This window comes from Eucyclogobius newberryi, unplaced genomic scaffold, assembly GCF_026437365.1.
Source record: "Eucyclogobius newberryi isolate DKJ021-1_F unplaced genomic scaffold, fEucNew1.0.hap1 SCAF_3, whole genome shotgun sequence".
NCBI lineage: Eukaryota > Metazoa > Chordata > Actinopteri > Gobiiformes > Gobiidae > Eucyclogobius > Eucyclogobius newberryi.
The window spans coordinates 8,744,639-8,769,687 of NW_027315945.1; the positions used below are offsets into that span (position 1 = coordinate 8,744,639).

The window sequence follows — 25,049 nt, forward strand, 5'->3', positions numbered from 1 at the left end:
CACTGTTCTTCTTCTTCTATGGTGTTTTATGGCAGCTGATATCCAAGTGTTACATTACCGCCAGAGTTTATTCCTTAGACTTTATTCCAGCTGGCCATCTTCTGTTTTATCTTCTTCTTTGGTGTTTTATGGCGGTTGGTATCCAAGCGTTACATTACCGCCAGACTTTATTCCAGCAGGCTCCTGTCTCTCTTCTGTTTTATGGCTGCTGGCCGTGGTTAGCGCCCAGATGATCTGTTATTGCTTTGTTGCTTGATAACATCATCATTAGAATGATGATGTCATCGATGTCATCCCCATTAGAATGAAGATGTCATCGATGTCATCCTCATTAGAATGAAGATGTCATCATTACTGCCATAAAACAACAACAACAACAACTTTGAAGAATGGAGTCTGGCGTGGAAGAAGGCCAGCTGGAATAACGTCTAAAAAATAAAGTCTGGCGGTAATGTAACACTTGGATACCAGCCGCCATATAACACCAGAGAAGAAGAAGAAGAAGGGTCTATTGGATAAAGTCTAAGAAATAAAGTCTAAGGAATAAAGTCTGGCAGTAATGTAACACTTGGATACCAACTGTCATAAAACAACAACAACACCAAAGAAGAAGAAGAAGAAGAATAAAGTCTGGCGATAATGTAACGCTTGGATACCAGCTGCCATAAAACACCATAGAAGAAGAAGAAGAATAAAGGTGGTAAATGCACCTTTTCAGTTGGTGCCAGCCGCGATTAAAAAGTAACAACACCAACAACAAGTCCAAAGAATAAATTGTGGCGGTAATGTAACACTTGGATACCAGTCACCATAAAACGCCAAAGAAGAAGAAGAAAATAATGTAAATATTAGCGAGAATTGGATGCTTGTAATTCTGTCTGAAGTGGGGTTTCAAAACAACAAGCCCAGTCACTGGAGCGTTTCTCTTTGAGAGTAAAAAGTCAGACTTCCATCCCAACAAAGCACGCAGATGAGCAGATTTTCCTTCTTGCATATCTTCAAAAATAACATTTGGTCAGTGTTTTTATGAATCCAATAAAAACCCAATCAGTTCCTACCTGGAAGTCAGTGTCTCAGGACAGAGAGCCAGAGGTGCTGGTCCCAGGCTGTTTGACTGAGGCACAATGGACAGACATACTGGCACAAGAGGAGGCAGAGGAGGCAGTGGTTGAACAAATGGAAAGGTTACTCAAGGAAGTCATGGACGCTTGTTTCAGGGCAGACATCAGACAACAGTTGTTCCCATATACAGCAAACTGGGTGAAGAAGTGCCTGATCCAAATGGTGGAGCAGCGTTTCCTGTGCAGACACGAGCGAGACAGAGCTGAGGAGGATCTGCCTGAGGACTGTGAGCCTCCTCCAGCTGAACCAGACTCCTGGGCTCAGGGCTGTGTGCCGCTAGTGAGCCCCTCAACTCCACTGCGTCCCATCTCACCAAAGGAAGATGTTTTCCATCGAGAGGTTCTCCCAAAATGTAAAGAACTGCCACAGCCTAAATTTTCTCCAAAGTTACTATCAAAGAGGACCAGCTCTAAACCTGCTGTTGTCACTGATAAGAAACTACACAATATTTTCCCCCAAAAGAAAAATAGTCAAGTACCAAAACATGCCAAACCGAGTACATTTCTACCCCCATTTTCTCATTCCACAGAGAAACGGACCTTGAAGATAGAAAAGAGTGAAATTGAAACGAAGATGTCCACTGTTAGTAACAAGTCAAACTTTAAACAAAAATAAAGCTATACAAACATTTGACCCAAAACATGGAGCTGAGATTTATTTTCTGGACCGATCAGACTGGAGCTATGACTTTGACTAAATATGTAACACTGTCTGCAGAGCTGAACAAGATCACAGCTCCTCCAAAAACACCTCCAGTGAAGCTGAAGCCAATAAGTACGACGGAGTATAAGATAAGATAAGCCTTTATTTGTCCACACGATGGGGAAATTTCGGTGTTGCAACGCAAGTAGGTACAGAACAGATAACTTATAGAAAGCTTTAAGAAAAAAACCCACTCTTAATAGAAACACTCTTATAAACAAAACTCTTATAGACAAAACCTCCTATATTCTTAATAAAAAGTAAAAAAAAATAAAAATAAAGTTAAAAAATGAAAAAAATTAAATAAGATAAAAATAATAATAATAATAGTAGCAAACGTAACCCTCTTATTTACAGCAGTTATATGGACGGAGAATATTGCACCAATAATGGCCAACCCAAATAAAAAAAATTCAACATTTCAACTTTAAAGTCATAATTTTATGAGATTAAAGTCAAAAACAGAAACAAGTCCTACATTTACGAGAATAGACTAGTAATTTAATGAGAATAAACCAGTAATTTAAAGAAAATAATATCATACATTTATGAGAATAAAGTTGTAGTTTAGGCGCCGGTATCAATGTTCCAATTCAAAGTGATGTGAGCAGTTCACTTTGGCCACCACGGCCAGGACGCAAAAGAATGGGCTTTGGATGAGTAAACAGCTTAGAACTACATAAAAGTCTACAATAAACGTGTGTGCTGATTAGCAGACAATACACTGCAGTTTAGCAGCACCTTTCCTGTTACGCATCATTCAGAGACTGTTGAATAAACCCTTTACTTTCTCCATGGGGTAGCCGTAGTGCACCTTGGGTTCAAACACCAGTCGTGCTCCATGCCACAGCCGCCCACAGACAGGTGGAGCAGCCTCGGTGTTATATTCACGCATGTTCTGCTCCTCTAAGTTGTTTTTCTACGTGAGCACTTTGCGCACAATCATTGTTCTTTCGTGCTCATTGTGGATTTTACTTCAGCCCCTGTAGTGGCCCGAGGAGCCATGGGAAGCTAAGGTTTTATGCACCGATTCTAACCTTTTTGGCATCCCTTGGACAAACTCGGTAAAACACACAGAACACCTAAACAGCTGTCTGCAGTAAGGGCTTCCACTTAGCTCCTCATGGCTAACGCTTGGATCGTCTTTGGCACGGTTAAAAAGCAGTGTTTTACGCACACGCCATCAACCATACAACTCATTCCACCTTTTACAGCAGAGTAACACAACTACAGCCTGACACACCCATGTAGCCTAGGCTGATAACTATAATGAGAGGATACTATAAAAACATACAGTATATAGTGCAGCTCCAACAACACAAGTGCACCGAAGTATGTCACTATATCCTAACTGAGGCTCTGGCTGCACAGTGCGCACAGCTCCACAAGCCTGTAGTGCTCTGTTGTAAAACCTATGCACACAAAAAAATCATATGAACAGTGACTTTGTACAAGGTGAAGAGGCAGAAGTCAAGGGAGCAGATTATTCAGGTTATTGGTGAAAATCGTCCGAGACTCCCTCACCTGCCGCTGTCAGTGTCCAGCCCAGTGTCCAGGAGCTGAGCCACGCGTAGGCCATTAACCAGAAGGACATGGGGATGTCCTGTGATTGGAGATGGACATGGAGGTTTAAGATTCAACCTTCCAGTCGTATATAATAGTGTCTTGAAACCCTGGAGCGGTAGATGCCCACGGCATTCTGATGCTACTCAGGTACTCAGGGAGGAGGGAGTGAAAGTCAGTTTACAATAGGATGTAGATTTTACAGGGCTATTAGTTAACAAAGAGGGTATTTTTAAAGTTAAGCCAAATACTCTATTCAACAGGAGTGCCCGTCCGGTGGGCAGGGCTTTCTCAGAGTAGGATTAATATTGGTGTTCCCAGACTCACTTCACAGATTGAGAATGACTATTGGATGGGAGTCGAGATGACTACCACTAAATCTTTTTTCTACAGTGGAACACTCCTGGACCAATGAGGGATCACACTGACATTTTTACCTGTGTAACTCTGTGGCCTAGTTAATGTTGAAACAATGGCTGAATTGGATATATTCCAGATCCATCTCTGTCAGCTGACTCACGCACTAGCATGTTTAAGCTTGTTTAAGATATGCTAGTTAAGCTAAGAGGGAACAAAGACATCCCAGACAACTTAACTCTCTGTGCCCGTCTTTGGATATGATTTTTACTTTAAACTGCAACAGGCAAACTCAAGCAATAGATTTTTTGCAACTTTTCAAGTCTACAACAAAAGTTTTATCAAGGACACTCTTCAAATCAGCATTATTGGTGAATCAGTGCAACAGCCTTTTTGTATCTGATGAATGTCTCAGAGCCAAGGAAAACGCAGCGCTTCTTCAGCCTGACTTGTCAGAGCCAGTGCTCCAAAGTAAAGAATAAAGATTTGCATGGCTTCCTCCCACTTTTTGAACATTTGTATGATCAGGTTTTGGGTCCGGTGCACGTTTTCAGCATGAACCCTTTTTTGTTTTCTATATTATCTTTTTATCTAATTCCTAGTTCTGTGGTTCTTATGTTAATTTGTTGTGTTCGACCAGAGAGTCTAAATCGATCAATGCAAAATCAACACAAAAAATCCAATTGCATTGGATTATTTACAAGTAGCATCCTTTAACATCAAGGACATACTGAATACAATCAAACGATTAACATTTTAACAAAAATTAGAAAATAAAGACCAATTTGAATAATATTGAACATCATAAACTAACCAAATGTAATAAAGAAATATTATTTATTTTAAGGAGGCAAACATAAGCGGGGAGTTGTTCAAACCAAATAGCCTGATTAAAGAAAGTATTAATGGAAAGGTCATTCTGCTGAATTGTTAACCACTCTGAGGGAACCCTAATTTGTGGCTGTGATTTTCGCATCCAACCTACATTGGATGTGTAAAATTTGATAGGCACTGGAGGAACAATACGTAAGTAAATTGATGAAGAATATAGGACTGATGCATGCAATTTATTCCAGAATAGATTATTTCTTAATCTTCAATAAAGACTAATCCAAAATCAATGAGGCAGATATAGGCAGTGATCATGCTCCTATCTACATTACTGTAGACTTGGAGGAAAGATGAAAAAACTCACAATTGAGGTTTAATGCCAGCCTGCTTAATGACCCTTAATGACCATTTCGGAAAGTGATTTATTTCGTTGGGAAAGCTGTCCTGGATATGCACTCAAATGCTTGCACAGTTTTTTACGAGCAAATACGCATCATGAACCAAATACTAAGTGAAACTTGGGCAGAACCGAAGCCCCTGTGGCTGACGTTCGGAGGAGACCGGCTAAAAAATTCAAAATGCTGCTAAGAGTTGAAGAGGCTGTCCCCAGCGATGGCTTTGCTTGCAGCAATACAAAATGTTGGGAGGAGGATGCTGGGAGGAGTTGGGCTAGTTTGAAAAATCAGTGGACAAAAACAGCAGGAAAATTCAATCCCTTTCCAATAGCGCGGATGCTATGGGGAAGCAATTGGACAATTTTCAATTTGTCTAAAGTGGACCATCTGTAAAAGGAGAATCTTACCCTCCGTAACAAGTACAACGAGCTAGACGCCTATTCTAGGAGACTGAACCTCCACAGCTCAGGGTTCCTGGAACGGGATGATTTCCCCAGCCGTCACAGGCCAGCTGCCTCTCACCCTGGACGTGGCACACCGGTTGGCACCCCACTCGGAAGATGCACGATCCAGCCACCACATCATCTTCCGGTGGGTGAAGAGACGCCTGCACAGGAGCGATCCACAAAGAGAGGAACATGACGCTCTCCGAGGACCTGACACAACGCCAGAAACCAGCTGTGGCCTGTGGTCTAAAAGGCAATAAATTAAGGAAAGAAGGCAGGCTTCAGGAGGGCATTCGCCTTCAATGAGGGCAAGAAGATCTCGGTCGAGGACCCATGACCCCTCTATGGCAGATACTTTCACAGCCCTACAAACAATGAATAAGACTGTCTGAACTGGCTGGATCAGTGAACCGACTTTTATTATCAATCTAGATCTAGAGTTAAAACGGGTCTATATAACATAAATTAAATATAAATAGATATTATTTAGGGGAGTAAATCCAGAAAATGAGCACAGCATACCTCAACTTAATGCCCCCTTACCCTTACAATATTAACGGTGGGGTACAAGCTTAGCCATGGAAATGTTCCAATGAAAAGGTTCCAAAAACGGTACCAAAGAGCCTTTTTTTCTTTGTTTAAAAATGGTTCCCCCTCCAACCTTCGATCCTGTTTTGATCCTTTGATCCTGTTTGCTTTATATTTGGAACCATTGGCCTAATATATTAGACAATCAAAAACAATTTACAGTGCTACAATTGATGGGACGGAACATAAAATTGTCTGCTATGCAAATCAATCACACTTTTTTATAGAGCACAATTGGTACAAAGCGCAATTCAAATTGCTTTACAATGTTAAGACAAATCTAGAAAAATAAATAAAAACACAGTGCAGTTTATAAGAATATAAAACAGTGAATGTCAAACTAAATAAATTAAAACTTAAAAACAAATGAATGCGGTATTTAAAATATTAAAAACCAGATAAAAGTATTTCAGTCATAGAGTCATAGGCTAAACTAAACAGTCTTTAGCTTAGATTTAAACACAGCCGGGGTGGGGGCCTACCTCACAACTTCGGGACCAGCAGGAGGCCGGTCCCTGAGGTCCTCAGAGTCCGAGATGGTTCATAATGGCATCTCAAGTCTGAGATGTATTTTGATGCAAGGCCATGGGGAGAAGTGGAGCTGTGTTGTGGAAAAAACTATACTGTAACAATGACAGAGAAAATGAGGCGAAATATAACCAAGTTGTCTTGTTCAAAAGTGGTTCTTTATTTTAGCCGTGCACAGCCAAAAAGGTCTCCCTGACAGTTTTCGTCTTTCCCTCCCTGGTCTGACCATAGCACACATTGAGTTAAGCTTATTAAGGCATAGCAGGTGCCACGTATGCACAAAACCAGTCTAAACATATTGCAGAAAAACCCACTCAATGTTCCACCGCATGCGAGACATCCTTGGATCCGCAGCTGTCTGTCTGTTTTCACAGGGATGTCTGCATGTGTGCACCTGCGCTGGCCCTTCTCGCCTCTGACGTCACCCGCCAACTGGGAGTAGTGCAAGCGGCACGAGGACCGGAGCATTCGTTCTGATCGCCTCAAAAACACCCCAAAGTTTAGGCTTAAAGCCAGCGATCACACCAGCGTGTTAACCAGGTTGGTTTGCGCATCGTGCGCTCACCTTGCTGTATGACTTGTGCAGCACGCTCCCCAGGTTTAACGCCCCGGTAAGCTGTCTCGCTTCCATAGATTTATATTGTAATCAAACTCGCTCTAATTTAGCACTGTTTGTAGTGCGTGACGTTACGTGCAGGCTTTGTGCGCCGGGATTCCTTCCAGTCGCGGCGCGCATAGTGCACAGATTCGAGCACTGGTGTGTATCTCTTTTCCTCTCTCCCTCGCATGTTGCGCTCGGTTCTGGACATCCATATGAGAGTTAATTTCCCAAACTATACATGCGTTCTCACTTCCGGCAAATTACCAGTACATCCGGGAACTTGTACCCACCGCCATTTTGACCGGGTGACGCTTGCAACAGCTGGACAGCACGTCATTTTCTACATCATACTGAGCGCGGCATAGTACTTTACAACCGCACGGCTACTATAATCACCAAAATGACAAAATACTGCGTTGTTTTTGGATGCAATGTTCGCGTATTGGATAGTCAGAAACTTGGATTGCTGGGTGAAAATTCCAGGGGCTTTCAATCAAATAGTCGTAGATACTGGGCCAATCCACATCAGGCCAGTCAGTCGGGCTGTCCTTCCAAAAACCCTGCGGCATTCTATAGGGACATTCCACTGGTATCAGACCAAGGAATGACAGCTTTGTCATGTACCTTTTTCTGCCGTCATCGTCTAAAGAATTATAATATTCGTAGCTCATTAGGCCGCGCTCAGTATGACATAGAAAATGACGTGCTGTCCAGCTGTTGCAATCGTCACCCGGTCAAAATGGCGGCGGGTACAAGTTCCCGGATGTACTGGTAATTTGCCGGAAGTGAGAACGCATGTATTGTACATTATAGGATTGGTAACCCCGCGGGTCTCTCCTCCGACCCCAAACCCAGAACTTCCCTCCAAGTGCAAAAAGTAGTAGTAGTGAAAGTAGTAGTGGTTTTATTAGTAAAAATACAAATGTTTTATTTATTCTGTCCTTAAATTTAATACATTGTGAACTTGTTTTCCTATATCTGAGTCTCCTGGTCCACAGAATTTGCGCTTGCCTTACCTGTGTATGTGTCCCTGGCACCAATCAAGGGTGGCGTTGTTGGAAACTAATACAGTCAATAATTATTAATTTAACCCATAAATTGGAATTCATGTGGAAGACATCCACCTAAACATCATATCCCTATCGTAGCCACGACACATGCAGAGCCATACCATAATATGTGTGACCCGGATGTTACACACATGTTGACCTAAGTTTTATGGCATCAGACAAAGACATTACATTCTTACATCACAGCTGTTTTAAAGTCTATTCTCTGAGCCACACCTGTGCAGAGACCTGAGAACAGGACTAATGTGCTCATACTTCCTGGTTCTAGTCAGGACCCGAGCAGTAGTGTTCTGAATTAACTGCAGCCATTTTACAGCTTGTTTGGAGAGGCCAGTGAGCAGGCTGTTACAGTAGTCTAGTCTGCTGGAGACAAATGCGTGGATAAGTCTCTCCAAGTCTGGTTGGGACAATATATTTTTTAATTTTTTGATGTTATTGAATTGATGTAGCGGTTGAAATTCAGGTCTGAGTCCATTATTACTCCTAACATTTTTTACCTTGTTTACAGGTTTTAGAGAGATAGACGGGAGTTGATTGCTAACACTTTCTCTTTGTTTTTGTGGGCCAAAGACCGTCACATGTGTAAAGTCATCGACTCGCACACTTTCACTTCCTTTGAATCACAGATGATTAAGGTTGGTTCTTCAAGTCCTTTTTACTGTGTTTTAGTCTACCGGCCCCCTGGTCCTGCTGCTGACTTTAGTGACTATTTATCTTCTATTATAAAGCTGGAAAATGTTTTAATTCTTGGGGATTTTAACATTTGGGTCGATGGCTCATCATGCCCTGCAAAGGATCTTTTAACCTTGACTGAAACATTTAACTTTGAGCAGCATGTTTCAGGTCCCACTCACCAAAAGGGACACACTTTAGACCTGGTGTTTTCACTTGGCCTGAGTGTTGCTAACCTCTGTGTGGAGGATGTCCATATGAGCGATCCTCATTTGTTTATGAATTGTCTTGATGTGGACAGTTTCATTCATTCCTTTAACAGCCAATGTTTATCCATTTTAGATCAGGTGGCACCTGTAAAATCCACTTTGTCATCACAGAAAAAAGCTTGTCCTTGGATAAATGAAGATATCCTAAACCTAAAGAGACTATGTCGGAAAACTGAGCGTCTGTGGAAAACCTCCAGTCTTGAGGTCAAAGGTCACACCTCAGAGATCTTGTGTCATCTTACAATGAAATGATGGAAAGTTCCAGAGCTGATTTCTTCCGCCAGCTAATAACATCCAACAAGAAAAACCCCAAAGTGTTGTTTGACACTATAAATTCTATTGTTTGTCCTGCAGCTGCAGGTACTCCTGTTTCCTGCAAAGCTGACAGCAAAAAATCCTCAGGTTCTTTATCGATAAGATCAAGATGATCAAAGACCAAATCCCACTCCTTTTGTGTGATAAACCTGTTTCTGTGGAGCCTGTTTTCCCAAAACTGGTCTTTTAAGCCTGTTACTCTAGGAGACATCTCAGCTCTGGTGACCAAGATGAAACCCTCTTCTTGTACATCAGATGCCCTTCCCTGCAGGCTCTTCCTCAAAGTGTTTGATGTTATTGGCCCCTGGGTTACCAAAATGGGAAATCTCTCTCTTTCTACTGGTGTGTTTCCTGGTCCATTTAAACATGCCATAGTTGAGCCATTACTGAAAAAAACAAACTTGGACCTGACAGACCCCAAAAGTTTCAGACCCATATCAAAGCTCCCGTTCATGTCCAAGATCCTTGAGAAGGTGGTCTCTGAACAATTGTCAGATTTCCTTGATCAATCTAACATTCACAACTCTTTTCAATCTGGTTTCCGCAAACATCATTCTACGGAAACCGCATTGTTGAAAGTGTCCAGTGACATTATGATGTCTGCTGATTCTGGAAAATGCACGGTTTTAGTTCTGTTGGATCTGTCTGCAGCCTTTGACACTGTCGACCATCATATCCTGTTGAACAGACTGAGGGACCTGATTGGACTATCAGGGTCAGTTCTTCATTGGTTTTCCTCATATTTATCCAGTCGGAGCTTTAGTGTTGCTGCAAACCAAATAATGTCTGATTCAGCTGATCTGTTGTGTGGAATTCCTCAGGGCTCCGTTTTGGGTCCCATCCTATTTCTGCTTTATATAATTCCCCTGGGAATGATCATTAAAGAGTTTAGTGATGTGTCCTATCACCTGTTCGCTGACAATATTCAGCTCTATTGCTCTTTTAAACCTTCTGAGATCCAGAAGCTGAACTCCTTGGTCAGTTGTCTAGTGCAAATAAAACAATGGCTGAGTCAAAACTTCTTGCAGCTAAACGCTGACAAAACAGACTTTGATTATTTCCCCTGATGATGCCATTACAGGGATAAACCAGTACTTGGGTGTTTTAGGCCAGACTGCAAAACTAAATCTTAGACATTTGGGTGTTATCTTTGACAAAGACATGTCTTTAGAGCACCACTCTAAGCTGTTGACGAGGAACTGTTTCTTTCAGTTGAGGAAAATCTCTAAGCTCAGGAAAATGGTGTCTCAAAATGACCTGGAAGTTATAATTCATGCATTTGTGTCTTCACGTTTAGACTATTGTAATAGTTTGTTTTCCTGTCTTAACAAGAAGGAACTCTCTCGTCTGCAGCTGGTCCAGAACTCTGCAGCGAGGATCTTGACCCGCACAAATAGAAGGGCCCACATTTCACCCATTCTTAAAGCCCTTCACTGGCTGCCGGTCTCCTACCGGATATAGTTTAAAATTCTTGTTTTGACTTTTAGAGCTTTGGGGTACAGGTCCCTCTGTACATCAGCGATCTGATAGAACCATACACTCCCTCTCGCTCACTAAGGTCCTTGGACCAGAAACTGTTGTTGGTTCCTCGTACCCGTTTTCAGACCAGAGGAGACCGATCCTTCCAGGCTGTTGCCCCCAGACTCTGGAACGATCTCCCGTTCTCCCTATGGTCACCGGACTCAGTTACTGCTTTTAAGGGTCAGCTTAAAACCTTTTTATTTAGTCAAGCCTTTTAAATGCACTTGTTTTAGGGACTTTACTGTATAGTGTTGTATATGTATTGCTCACTGTAATTTTTGTGTGTTTTTATTGTTTTATTCTGTGTTTTGTGAAGCACTTTGTGACTCTGTCTGTGAAAGGTGCTATATAAATAAAATGTACTTACTTACTTACTTACAAAGACCATGACTTCAGTCTTGTCTGAGTTCAGCTGAAGAAAGTTGTTTTGCAACCACTCACTGATCTGTCTACTCAATGACAGAGTGAATTGACTGGTCCATATTCACCTGCTGCCAGTGAAACATAGATCTGAGTGTCGTCTGCATAATTGTGATAGGACACAACACTGTTTCGTATGAGCTGTCCCAACGGCAGCATGTACAGATTGAACAGAAGAGGCTGTTGGGAATGTTTCAGATTTAAGTGTCATGTTGACTATTTCAGTGAGTGGAGTCAACAAACTACTCAGCACAGACTTTAAAAGTCTAGTAGTGGGTAACATGTCAAGGCAGCAAGTAAGTATGTAGGTGAATTTTATTTGTATAGCACCTTTCACAGACAGAAGTCACAAAGTGCTTTACAAAAACACAGAATAAAACAATAAAAACACAAAAAACTTACAGTGAGCAATACACATACAACAATATACAGTCAAATCAGTCCCTAAAGCAAATGCAATTAAAAGGCTTGACTAAATAAGAAGGTTTTGAGCTGACCCTTAAAAGCAACAACAGAGTCCAGTGACCGTAGGGAGAACGGAAGATCATTCCAGAGTCTGGGCGCAACAGCCTGAAGGATCCATCTCCTCTGGTCCGAAAACGAGTGCGAGTAAACAACAGCAGGTTCTGATCCAAAGACCTCAGTGAGCGAGGGGGAGTGTACGGTGTGATCAGATCGCTGATGTACAGAGGGACCTGACCATGCAAAGCTCTAAAAGTCAGGACTAGAGTTTTAAACTGTATCCGGTAGGAGACCGGCAGCCAGTGAAGGGCTTTAAGAATGGGTGAAATGTGGGCCCCCTTGAGTTCCTTCTTGTTTAAACAGGAAAACAAACTGTTACAATAGTCTAAACGTGAAGAGACAAAAGCATGAATTATGAGTTCCAGATAATTTTGAGACACCATTTAGAGAGTTTAGAGATTTATCTCAACTGAAAGGAACAGTTACTAGTCAACAGCTTAGAGTGGTGCTCTAAAGACATGTCTTTGTCAAAGACAACCCCCATGTTTCTAAGACTTGGTTTAGCACTCTCGCCTAAATCACCCAAATACTGGTTTATCCCTGGAATGGCATCATCAGGGGCATGTTCATCAGGGGCTGCCACGTCCCGTACAGGCTCCAGGACCCATGCAGGCTCCGGGACATGCGCAGGCTCCGGGAAAGCAGCCACGATGACCCGGGCAGTAGAAGAACTCAGGCTGGTGATGGTCTCTTGGACAGTTTTTTCAGCCACACGTACAAACTGAGTCAGCTTGTGTTTAACTGGCCTTTGAATTAGTATTTGCACTGTGGGATTGATGGTGTTCTTAATGTTCTGGACCTTGTCCTTGAAGAATGTGGCAAACTCATTGCACTTGGACGTGGAAATGAGTTCCGGCGGCATTTGAGCAGGAGGGTTTGTGCAGGAGTTATTACTATTTCCAATTATTTCTGAGAAATCAATTTTGCTTGTTCTACATAATAATTGGTAGTATGCAGAATTTTTCCCTGTGTATATTTCATAATGAACTTGGAGCGTTGACATTTTCGCTCCGCTCGGCGGTATTCTCTATTCTGTGACCTGACTGAATCCAGTCTCCATGGAGCCGTCTACTTATTCCTAACCACTTTAACCTTCGTAGGGGCAATGTTGTCCAGAACATTCAAAACACTTTCAACAAAAACAAAGTTCAACAAATCATTGACATTCGAACATGGGACATTTTCAAACTTGATCATTTCCATAAATGCGTACTGTCATTTATGTGTCTCCTCTGAACAAGGACTGCGTCAGCTGGTGGTTTAGGAGTGACAAGCAGATCAAAGAAGACATAGAAATGATCAGACAGAGCAACATCGACCACATTAACGTTTGATATATTATCCCACTTTGTGATTAACAGATCCAGAGTGTGCCCTTTGCTGTGAGTGGGGTCACTCACGTTCAGTTATTTTTTTCAATATTATGCTATAATTGTTCTAAATTATTTCCACAGCCCAAATACAACCACAGGCAGCAATTATTTTATTAGTTTATTGCTGAAAATATGTGTCAGATTTCATCTTCATATCCAATTTTGAATACAACAGCAGCAGCAGCAGCAGCAGCAGCAAACCTTTTTGGAATAAATGGGAGTGTACAGGGAGCGCCAACACATACCTTCCTTCATGTGGTATAACCATGTGTTGTGTTCCAAGGCCCAGTTGCCTTTACAGCACCGGTAATTATGAAGGAAATGGAGAAAGAATTTATTATTTGTTCTTCCAGTGAGAGAAGGAGCAGCATCATTTTTGTAGACCTGGCAACACTGGGGATCAAGGTTGCGTTCACATTCTAGAATTCAATTATGTCATAATTTCAAATGGTGGGCAAGGGCCTTTTTATTTCATTATTTTTGAAAGAAATATCCAAAATATAAATTCACAAATGTTGAACCTTATGTTGTTTTGTTTTGGCGCAAATATCTTTTCACAATATCATAATCTTTTGGTCCTCTTAAAGTCCTTTCAACGAACAACAATCATGCTTTTGGAGATGAAAAGCATGATTGTTGTTCCCAATTTGTTCAACAACATTGTTGAACCTTATGTTGTTTTCAACAACATTGTTGAACAAATTGGGGGTGGCAGTAGCTCAGTGGTAGAGCGCTCGTCTTCTGATCCAAAGGTCAGTGGTTCGACTCCCCGAGCGGTCAGATCCACTGGCCTAGGCGCAGGTTGGTGGTGCGATCGCAGCTGCCTCATGTGAATACTGCTGTTGTGTCCTTGGGCAAGACACTTAACTCAACTCACCCCTGTGAATGTGAATTGGTGTAAAGCGCTTTGAGTACCTTGACGCTAAAAGCGCTATATAAATGTGACCATTTAACAAATAAATTTCACTTTGTTCATTTCTACTGACAGACAAGAAGTCAAACAGCAAATTTAAAACTCTAGGTATTACTCATTCAAAGCAAAGACAGACAGTAAAGTCAGCACTCTTCTCTTAAATAAAGTCTCACACCCTTTTACTGCTATTTCAGAAATGTTTATGGCAAAATGTGCTTGAAATTGAATAGTAAAATGGATAGATAGTAGAGTAAAAGTCTCAGATTATATCATTATGCTGCTTTTAATATGATAAAATTGTATTTATTTTTGTCATCTTTGTTGTACGTGGCTTTGCTGCTACCTGCTGGTTAGCCTATTACCCATATAGCAAATGATCATCCTGATTATGAAAGACTTATTTCTGCAAAAGAAAATAATACCCTGAATAAAACACATGTGGGGAGGCTTTGACAAAGGACTATCTGTTCTCTTCTAACCCTGTGTTCCCGTTGTGTCTACCCATTTAAAGTACCTTAAATAAATAATTCAAAATGTCTGTTTACTCTCCAACGACCTTTGCATGTTTTTAGAATGCCTTAATGCAACCCTAAAGATCAACTGGATTAAACATGTTAACTCTTTATGGTACTGGAGAATGTTATATGTTCATAACCTCTCTCCGCATTCTACAATAATCTGGAATAACAGATATATTCTAAATTGTAACAAATCATTATTTTACAAAGACTGGTTTGAAAGAAATATTTGGTCTATAGCACACCTCATGAACGATGATGGAAATTTACAATCAATTCGCATAAAACATGATTCAAAGCGAACTCAAAGCGTCTACTCAAAGCCCTCCCTGAAGAACTTGTTTTTTTTAAATCAAGTAATACTTTTGCAAACCAAACCATAAACCCATATTTACCAACCATTTAAATACAAGGAATCTTGATTATAGACAAAAAAATTAGTAGCTTTTTATTAGAAAGTGCTTATGTGAACAAACTCAGGTCTGCAAAATAAAAAAAATATTATTAATAAATTCAATAAAAAGACCGTAATAAAACTTAGCACTATGTACATGTTCCTGTCGCTCCTAAAGTAAAAGAAACACATTATAAAATAATGAACAATATCTACCCTTCCAGTAGGGTATTCAACTCGTACCTCCGGGAGAGCTTCTCCCATGTCCCGGGGGAGGTTGGGGACATTGAGTCCGAGTGGACCATGTTCTCCGCCTCCATTGTTGATGCGGCTGCTCGGAGCTGTGGTCGCAAGGTCTCCGGTGCCTGTCGTGGCGGCAACCCCCGAACCCGGTGGTGGACACCGGAAGTAAGGGATGCCGTCAGACTGAAGAAGGAGGCCTATCAGGCCACTCTGGCTTGTGGGTCTCCGGAGGTCATCGACAGGTATTGGCAGGCAAAGCGAGCTGCGGCTCGTGCTGTCGCAGAGGCAAAAACCCGGGCCTGGGAGGAGTTTGGGGAGGCCATGGAGGAGGACTATCGGTCGGCACCAAAGAAATTCTGGCAAACCGTCCGGCGCCTCAGGAGGGGGAAGCGGTGTCTCACCAACACCGTTTACGGTGCGGGTGGAGGCCTGCTGACCTCAACTGGGGATGTCGTCGGACGGTGGAAGGAATACTTTGAGGACCTCCTTAATCCCTCAGTCACGTCTTCCGAAGAGGAAGTAGAGACCGGGGACTCGGAGGCTGGCTCATCCATCACCCAAGCTGAAGTCACTGAGGTTGTTCGCAAACTCCTCGGTGGCAGGGCTCCGGGGGTGGATGAGATCCGTCCTGAGTACCTAAAGTATCTGGATGTTGTAGGGCTGTCTTGGTTGACACGTCCCTGCAACATCGCGTGGCGGTCGGGGACCGTGCCTCTGGACTCTCTGTTCAAGAAGGGGGACCGGAGGGTGTGTTCCAACTACAGAGGGATCACACTCCTCAGCCTCCCGGGTAAGGTCTATTCCAAGGTACTGGAGAGGAGAATCCGACCGATAGTCGAACCTCGGATTCAGGAGGAGCAGAGTGGTTTTCGTCCCGGTCGTGGAACACTGGACCAGCTCTATACCCTCCATCGGGTGCTCGAGGGTTCATGGGAGTTTGCCCAACCAGTCCACATGTGCTTTGTGGATCTGGAGAAGGCTTTCGACCGTGTCCCTCGGGGTGTCCTTTGGGGGGTGCTCCGGGAGTACGGGGTCCGGGGCCCTTTGCTCAGGGCTGTCCTGTCCCTGTATGACCGGAGCAGGAGCTGTGTTCACATTGCCGGCAGTAAGTCAGACCTATTCCCGGTGCATGTTGGACTCCGCCAGGGCTGCCCTTTGTCACCGGTTCTGTTCATAGTTTTTATGGACAGAATTTCTAGGCGCAGTCAGGGATCGGAGGGGGTCCGGTTTGGGGACCAAAGGATTCCATCTCTGCTGTTTGCAGACGATGTTGTCCTGATGGCTCCATCAAACCCGGACCTGCAACATGCACTGGGACGGTTTGCAGCCGAGTGTGAAGCGGCTGGGATGAGAATCAGCACCTCCAAATCCGAGGCCATGGTTCTCGACCGGAAAAAGGTGGCTTGCCCTCTTCAGGTGGGTGGGGAGTCCTTGCCCCAAGTGGAGGAGTTCAAGTATCTCGGGGTCTTGTTCACGAGTGAGGGAAGGATGGAGCGTGAGATCGACAGGCGGATCGGTGCATCGGACCGTTGTGGTAAAGAGGGAGCTGAGCCGAAAGGCAAAGCTCTCTATTTACCGGTCGGTCTACGTTCCTACCCTCACCTATGGTCATGAGCTTTGGGTAATGACCGAAAGAACAAGATCGCGGATACAAGCGGTCGAAATGAGTTTCCTCCGCCATGTGGCTGGGCGCTTCCCTTAGAGATAAGGTGAGGAGCTCGGCCACACGGGGGGAGCTCGAAGTAGAGCCGCTGCTCCTCCACGTCGAGAGGAGCCAGCTGAGGTGGCTCGGGCATCTGTTCCGGATGCCTCCTGGGCGCCTCCCTCGGGAGGTGTTTCAGGCATGTCCCACCGGGAAGAGGCCCCGGGGAAGACCCAGGACACGCTGGAGAGACTATGTCTCTCGGCTGGCCTGGGAACGCCTCGGGATCCCCCCGGAGGAGTTAGAGGAAGTGTTTGGGGAGAAGGAAGTCTGGGAATCCCTGCTCAGACTGCTGCCCCCGCGACCCGGCCCCGGATAAAGCGGCAGAAAATGGATGGATGGATCTACCCTCCAAAGAATTACTTCAGTTATGATTAAAAATTCAAGAAAACACTTGTAGTTTCTGTGAGGAGGACATTGAAAGCACTGATCATCTTTTTTGTATTGCGCAGCAGTCAATTTTTTCTGGCTGGAAATACAAAATTGGATCAATTCCATATTTCCATCATCATCATTTTCATTAACTAGGGATGACATAATATTTGGTATGTTAATTAAATGTAAAAAAGGGGAACTCTGTATAAATTCAATTTTATGTATTGCTAAATTCTTTATCCACAAATGTAAAATCCTAAAGTGTGACCCCAACTTTGCTTTCTTTAAAAATGAGCTAAAATGATATGTTAAATCTTTGAAATGTATGAATGGACCTAAAGTCCAAACAATGTACTCCCATATGTGTGAAATCCCCTTGGACTCTCTGGACTCGAGCTCAATTTGAACCCCCTTGATCTCTTTGTACTTTGCTCTCTTTGCACTTTGTTCTATATGCACATCTTTATGATGCCATGTTTGTTATTTTGATATATGATGTAAAATAAAAAATAAAACAAGTTGCCAAAATAAAACTACAATCCACAGCATAAATCAATGGTTCTCAAAGTGGGGACTCCTAGTGGTCAAACTATTTATTGTGATACACATACAAAACATATGTTTTGTGTTGTTGTTTTCGATGGAAACAACTACACTTATAACATAACCACTATGAAAAATGTATCTTCATCTTAAAATGTCTTTAAAATTGGTTTTAACTTCTTAATGTTATTGTAATGACATTGTGGAAAACGATGGGGGCTCGTTGGGATATTTTCATACAGATAAGGGGTCCCTGATAGATTATTCCCTTATGCCCACACTACTGTTTGGTCATGCACTGTTCACTGTCACCAGAAGAGGACGTCAAGTACCGACCTTTGTCCACTTAACACGCCAGCGAGGAAATACACTGCAGCCCAAAGATCGTCTGTAAAGAGAGCCCACTAGTGCCATGAACCTAATATAAAACATCCACGGCAATTTTTTTCTTTTCAGTTTTGAACCTTATTTAATAAAATTAACATTCAGATCCTATTACTTTATTTTAAAACCTATAATTGCTTTGAATATAATTTTAGTCTTGAATATTACATGTATGACCATCATAGTAACTCATCTGTGTTTTGTTCCATACATTTTCTTTGGTAGTAGATTGAACACTAGAGACAATTGTCATGGCAATTAACACAACATTCCAATATTTAATGTAGATGGTGAGCAGCTAAAATAATGAATATAATAATATATATTATTATATATATACTATATATTAAATGCAGATTTCTGTTGCAATACAATGAGTTATTTCACGAAGAGAAATCAGGTTCAGCTCCGGGTTCAGCATTTGTGAATTCTCCTTTGAATATTTCTTCTTTTTCTTCTTTGGTGTTTTATGGCCGTTGGTATCTAAGTGTTACATTACCCCCACCTACTGTAGTTAGACTTTATAGCACTTGCCCCCCTCTGAAGTTATGACATCATCACTGATGTAAAATTGTACTGAAAAATAAAGAAGAAGAAAATACAGATTTTAGCTGCAATTTTATGGCTACAATTTTCTCATAAGTACCTAGATAATTGGATTTTTCATATTTGTACTTTATCTAACGTACATGTTCTACCAACACTTTATAGTAAATGGCATGAAAGAAACAGAATAATAATCAGAACTCTTGTCCGTATGGTGTATTGACACAAACAGGCCATTTCTGAGAAAAAAATATTGGCCAGTTCAGTGTTTTCCGGTGAATATTAACTTTCATAATTCAGGGGGAAATGGCTGGTGACGTTCCTTGTATTATTAGGACCACTAAACACCACTATGTTCATTTAAATCCTTTTGATCGATACATTTCTTGTCCTATTTATACATTATTGTAAACAATGTTACATTTTGATGCTTTTACAATCACAAGATGGCCGCTGCAATCGCCACAACAACATAATCCACACCTCTCTAGGTTTTATTATACTGCATGTGTCACACATGGCCAAACTGATTTGCCATTTGCCTTGAAACGATCCGTTCTCTCTATAGATTTTAAAGATATGTAAAATGAATATACCTACATTACACACATTTTCAGCTTTACATGTTGTTTGATCACTACTCATGTTAAATGGGACTGCTTTCTTGTAACTAGCGTTAGCTATGTTTGCAGAGCTCAACAGCATCCTGAACTCTTTCCCGGACAAGTTCTCGCAGGTAACTAACTTTTTAAACACTACTAGACTTTAAATACCGCGTTTATACAGAAAATGAATAAAAGCTATGAAGTCACTAAAGCATGTCTGGTTGTAGCTGTAGTGTTAGCTGTTAGCATTTAGCATTGCCTCTGTTTACAAATACAATCTGCTCATCAAAATGAAAACTGTGTTTTAGGAAGAGTTCATCATAATCTCAGAAAAAAGATGCAATGCCTCGTTTCTCATCCACCACTTTCTCTCATTTTATCTTCGAGGTAAGTTATGTATGTATGTATAATATTGAATGGAATATAATCGAATGGAGGCAACTGGAGTATAATGTTTGTAAACTAACCTACATATCAAATCTAAATGCTGATGTTTTTAAGTCTTTGTAACTTCCGGGGAAAATACCAGATATTTTGCTTTATTATCACAAGAAAAAGACTCTCAGTTCAGAATTGTATTTAAGCTTGACAAAAGTAAGTGTAATAAACTTGCATATGAAATAAATTAATCCTTTTTGTAGGTAATTGTCCAGTAAAACGTAAAAATAATAACGAATGCCTCCAAACTAACGCTCTACATGTATCTGAGTGGTTTTCATTTGACAAAACCATCTTGATTGTTCATTGTAAATTATGTAGTGTGAAGTTGATGCCAATTTCTCTATTGAAATCACAGTACAATTTACTTAAATTTTTCTCCATTGTGTAATTAAGAATGCATTTGTTTTCAAAATGTTTAAAGTTCTACAAGTGGACTTTAAATGTATTTAATTATTTATATTTTTATTGCTCAAAAATCCCTTGGAAAAACATGCATTCTTATTGTGAACAGGGTCGTCTAGATAAGTTTAATGTCGTACTGCGGAACATTCTAATCAAAGAAATAACATCTCCATAAGAACAAGCAGGTAACAGACCTTCCACCCTAAAAAAAAAGAAAGTTGTGCAAATTTGAAGGATTATAATTGGACAAATACGCTTGCATCTACAGATAATTACAAATATTAGATAAGATAAGCCTTTATTTGTCCACACATGGGGAAATTTTACAGAAGAAAAGACCAGATAACACTCTTAATAGAAAAAAAACTCTTAGACCCCGTCTATATTTTGTTATTTTGTTAATATATATATATATATATATATATATATATATATATATATATATATATATATATATATATATTTATATATATTTTAACTGTTATTATGTGTCTGTCTCTTCTAGCTCGCTGTAAAGTGTGTTTTCTAGGCCTGGTGCAGTCCTTCAGTCATTACCACGCAGTCAGCCAGAGATTGGTATGTAACTAGATTAAGCCGTTTCTAGGGCTGCAGTGATGAATTGACTAATCGTGACTATTAAAAAGAGTGAGTTGTCTTTTAATAATTGTAACGTGTCTGTACTCGTGCAAGAAACATATGTTTTCAGCCGCGGTTACGGATTCACTCAGTTCTATGAGGGTTCTAAAACGTGTAAATGAAAATCCACTTACTTGTTACAGTGAAATGTCAGTGTTCTGCAGTTTGGAACAGGAAGTCCACGGACCTATTTCTATTACTAGGTCATTGATGAGCTATTTATGTTATACTTATACTTAAGTACCTAGATGTATAATATAAATAATCGCAGCCTTGTCAACCACAAAAATAATCGGTATTTACAGCCCTTTGACAGTTATTGTAGTAGTAGTTCTTTACTTTTTTAACCAAACCATTACAACAAGAATGTCCCACTTTGATTCCTATAATGTAAATTAGATATATATCATGTTTGGAAGGGTGCTTAAACTTTATCAAATCTTCTTTTTTTTTTTTTTTTTATTGTTTTGTCTGTAGAACCATATAAACATGTGAATAACCATGATTATCCCATCATAACATTTGAAAATGAAAAACATAACTAGTTAATCCTGCATAATGTAATGTTTATTTTTTTTTAATGTATTTATTTTTCCCCCCTTCAGGGTGTAAGCCTGATCCAAGCGAAGGAGAAAGGGCAGCTGGTGTTTCTGGAGGCTCTGCAGGAGTCTTTGCCACATCTAATTCCACAAGCAGGCCATGCAGGAAGTGATGCGCTTCACTTTCTCAGGTTGGACAGAGAATCGCTTGGTTGTGATTCTTATTCTTGTTTCAAATGATCAAAGCCGTATTGCCCACATTTCTGTCATCGACTGGTCATCAACTAATTCAGAGATCTTATAATCATTGTTGTTATGCGTTGCACCAATGAAATTTCCCCATGTGGGACAATAAAGGAATATCCTATCCTATCCTATTATACTGTATGTAAGCTAATTAAGCAAATGGAGCTTACAATATGCCACTTTACTTTAGCTTCATTTCGGTCAACGTATTCAAAATCTCATATTCACAGACTTTTCTCAATCCAAACAACTAATTGATCAATCTAAAGAATAATAGCTAGATTAATTGATTCCCAACCTTTTTTTAGTTGCTGCCCTTACATTTAGTATCAAAGTTGTACCACTTTGAGGATATTTTTATTGATTTTTACTCATTTTCTAACAGAGGCTGACATTTTAAGCTTTAGTCATGTTTTTCTTTTGTACCACAGGGATCCCACAGATGGCCTCCAGAATCTGTTTCAGTTTGTGCAGACCAGTTGCAGGGGTCCCGTGGGTGCTCCTGACATCAGTGAGGGGGCCGTGGAGTGGGGGCCCCCGGTGCTACTCGTGGATGACCTCAGTGTCCTGCTCAGTCTGGGTGTGAGTGTGGGTGCTGTCCTGGACTTCAGCCACTACTGCAGGGCCACAGTCTGCTCCAGGCTTCAGGTACAGCGTCATGTCATACACCAGAGCCCACAGTTACAGCTGGGCGACCTGATTTTCAAATTGCAAAAGTGGGAAGTTGGTATTTAAATCTATCGAATAACTCTCACAAATCCTTCGGCAACTTGTTTCGGGGATGTGTATGGAACAGCAAAGTGAAACTGTGACAGATCGTCAAAGTGTAATCAATCAGAGCACTGCTTTCTGCTTTTACTTCTGGATTCATGAGAGAGCCATTGTTTTTGGTGCATACAGTCGGCAGGGGTTTTATTATTATTATTATTATTTTCACAAAGTGCTGCTTTTACAGTTTAATCTCTGCGGGGAGCATTTGCTTATTTACAGGAAAAAAGTCGGATATAAGATAAGATATAAGATGAGATATTCCTTTATTGTCCCACATGGGGAAATTTCATTGATGCAAGGCAGGTAGATACAGAGGTAGATACAGAAGAAAAGAACAGATCACTTATAGGAAGTTTGAAAAACACTCTCAGTAGAAGATCTCTTATAAACAAAAACTCCCATAGACAAAACCTCCCATTTCCCAACAAGGGATGGAGGGGGAAAAAAAATGTAATTGTAATTGTGGTGATATACAAGCATATCACCACAGTTACAATATTTTTTGGGTGTCAGTATGTATCGTTTTAGACAAAGTGTACTTGACATGAGTGATTTAAGGTGTTCATGAGTCCAAAGGCAGAGATAAATAAACTGTTCTTGTGGTGGGAGGTTCTGGTCCCGATGGACCGTAGTCTCCTGCCTGAGGGGAGTGGCTCAAATGATCAGTGTCTAGGGTGAGAAGGGTCGACTGTAATCCAACCTGCTCGTCCCAGAGTCCTGGAGACGTACAGGTCCTGCAGAGATGGAAGTCTGCAGCAGTCTCTGTCCGTCCCTGGCTGTGGCTCCAGCGTACCACACGGTGATGGAGGAGGTGAGGATGGACTCAATGATGGCCGTGTAGAACTGCACCTTCATCTGCACTTGCAGCTTGGCTTTCCTCAGCTGCCGCAGGAAATACATCCTCTGCTGGGCCTTCTTGATGAGGGAGCTCAGTCTGGAGGGGTGTTGGGGGGCTTTGACTTTCCTGAAGTCCACGATCATCTTCGCTGTCTTCTGGGCGTTGAGCTCCAGGTTGTTACCGCTCCACTTCCCTCCTGTAGGCAGACTCATCACCGTCCAAGATGAGCCAGATGAGGGTGGTGTCGTCTGCAAACTTGATCAGTTTTACTGAGTTGTGGCTGGAGGTGTAGCAATTTGTGCTCTGTGGAGATCCTGTGTACCGTAGTTCGAGTGTTCCTGCCGCATGCACTGCCTCCGTTCCGTCAGGAAGTCAGTGATCCACCTGAGTCAGGCACGTTGAGCTTGGAGAGCTTGTCCTGCAGCTTGGTCCAGGGTAGGCCTGGAGTGTCATCTGTGGGTGAATTAAAGATGTTGAGTTGTTACACTTTTCGGTCGTCAGCAGAGTGAGGGCTTTGAGCTTGTAGTTGGTGACAAAAATGCCAGGGAATCTGTCCATGGTGCCATCTTCATTTTTTCTTCATACATTTGGAAAAGGATTTTATGGAAATATCTGGCCTTTTGGTTATTGTGTCAGTGGCATAAAGAACTTTGAAGATGATCAATTATTGTAATATTATTATTCTGTATTATTATATTGCTCCACCTGATTAACTAGAAGATCCCCATTAATGCAATACCCAGGTGCACATCTTAAAAAAAGAACAGTTGTGCTATGTTTTATTCATTCTTAAAGTGAGTTTAAAGGTGTATATAGAGGCTTTACTTAAAATGTTCCAAGCTTTGGCATTTAACATACCTATCGCCACGGAGACAGTCAGGTGATGCCACCAGGCCCGGTTAGAGGTCAGATCTGTGGAGGTGACTACTCACTGTTTGAATACTTGTTTTTCAAGATAGTTTTTCAGCAATAGAAACAACTATAATTGAATAAATGCAAGATGAGTTTAATGCCGTTCGGTGAAACATTCCAGGCATAGCAATAACCTCTCCATGGTGACAAACAGGTGGTGGTCCCTCTACCAGACGTGACATAGTGCACCTTTAAGTAATCCAGAGTGATACACTCATCTCTGTGAATGGTTTGTTTACCACTTTAGGGAAACGTGGTGATGTTACTGCACTGTGATGAAGAGGAGGATGACGGAGATACAGAAGGTACCGATTTGCTCCTGAAAGGCCTGACTCACCAGTGCTCGCTCGCCCTTCATGTACAGGGTCTCCCCACAGGCTACTGCAGGGACATCCATGGACAGGTGAATTGAAACAGACCTTTTATTCAAATAGAAGTAACGGTAAATCTCTTGTGTAAAAAGGATCTTTCGGCTGCTAAACATGATCAAATTTACTTTTGCAGATGGAGTTGTGCTGGAGAAAGCAGCAGGCTGATGCACAGAACACACTCAAAAAACTGTTTCAGTACAAGGTTCACGACAAAGGAGCCTCATTTTTTCCCCGTGGAACATCAAGTGCAGTTCTATAGCAAAAATAAAATGTGTTCTAATTTTGGAAGAGACATAACAATGGAACAAGTGAATAATAAGTCAAGAAAATTAAAATCTCTTAGTATTGCCTTTTACAAAATAAAAGTCATTTTCT

At 41.4% G+C, this 25,049-nt stretch overlaps 1 protein-coding gene across 1 annotated transcript; it reads left to right on the forward strand.

Moving 5' to 3' along the window:
- The first annotated feature begins 19,479 nt into the window (after window positions 1-19,479).
- elp6 (elongator acetyltransferase complex subunit 6) lies at window positions 19,480-24,993 on the forward strand. The gene is made up of 7 exons (XM_072460396.1): window positions 19,480-19,649; window positions 19,827-19,905; window positions 20,867-20,937; window positions 21,603-21,727; window positions 22,214-22,430; window positions 24,551-24,706; window positions 24,808-24,993. The coding sequence occupies exons 1-7, from the start codon at window positions 19,596-19,598 to the stop codon at window positions 24,931-24,933; spliced, it is 828 nt and encodes a 275-aa protein (XP_072316497.1). The 5' UTR covers window positions 19,480-19,595; the 3' UTR covers window positions 24,934-24,993.
- The last annotated feature ends 56 nt before the right edge of the window (window positions 24,994-25,049 follow it).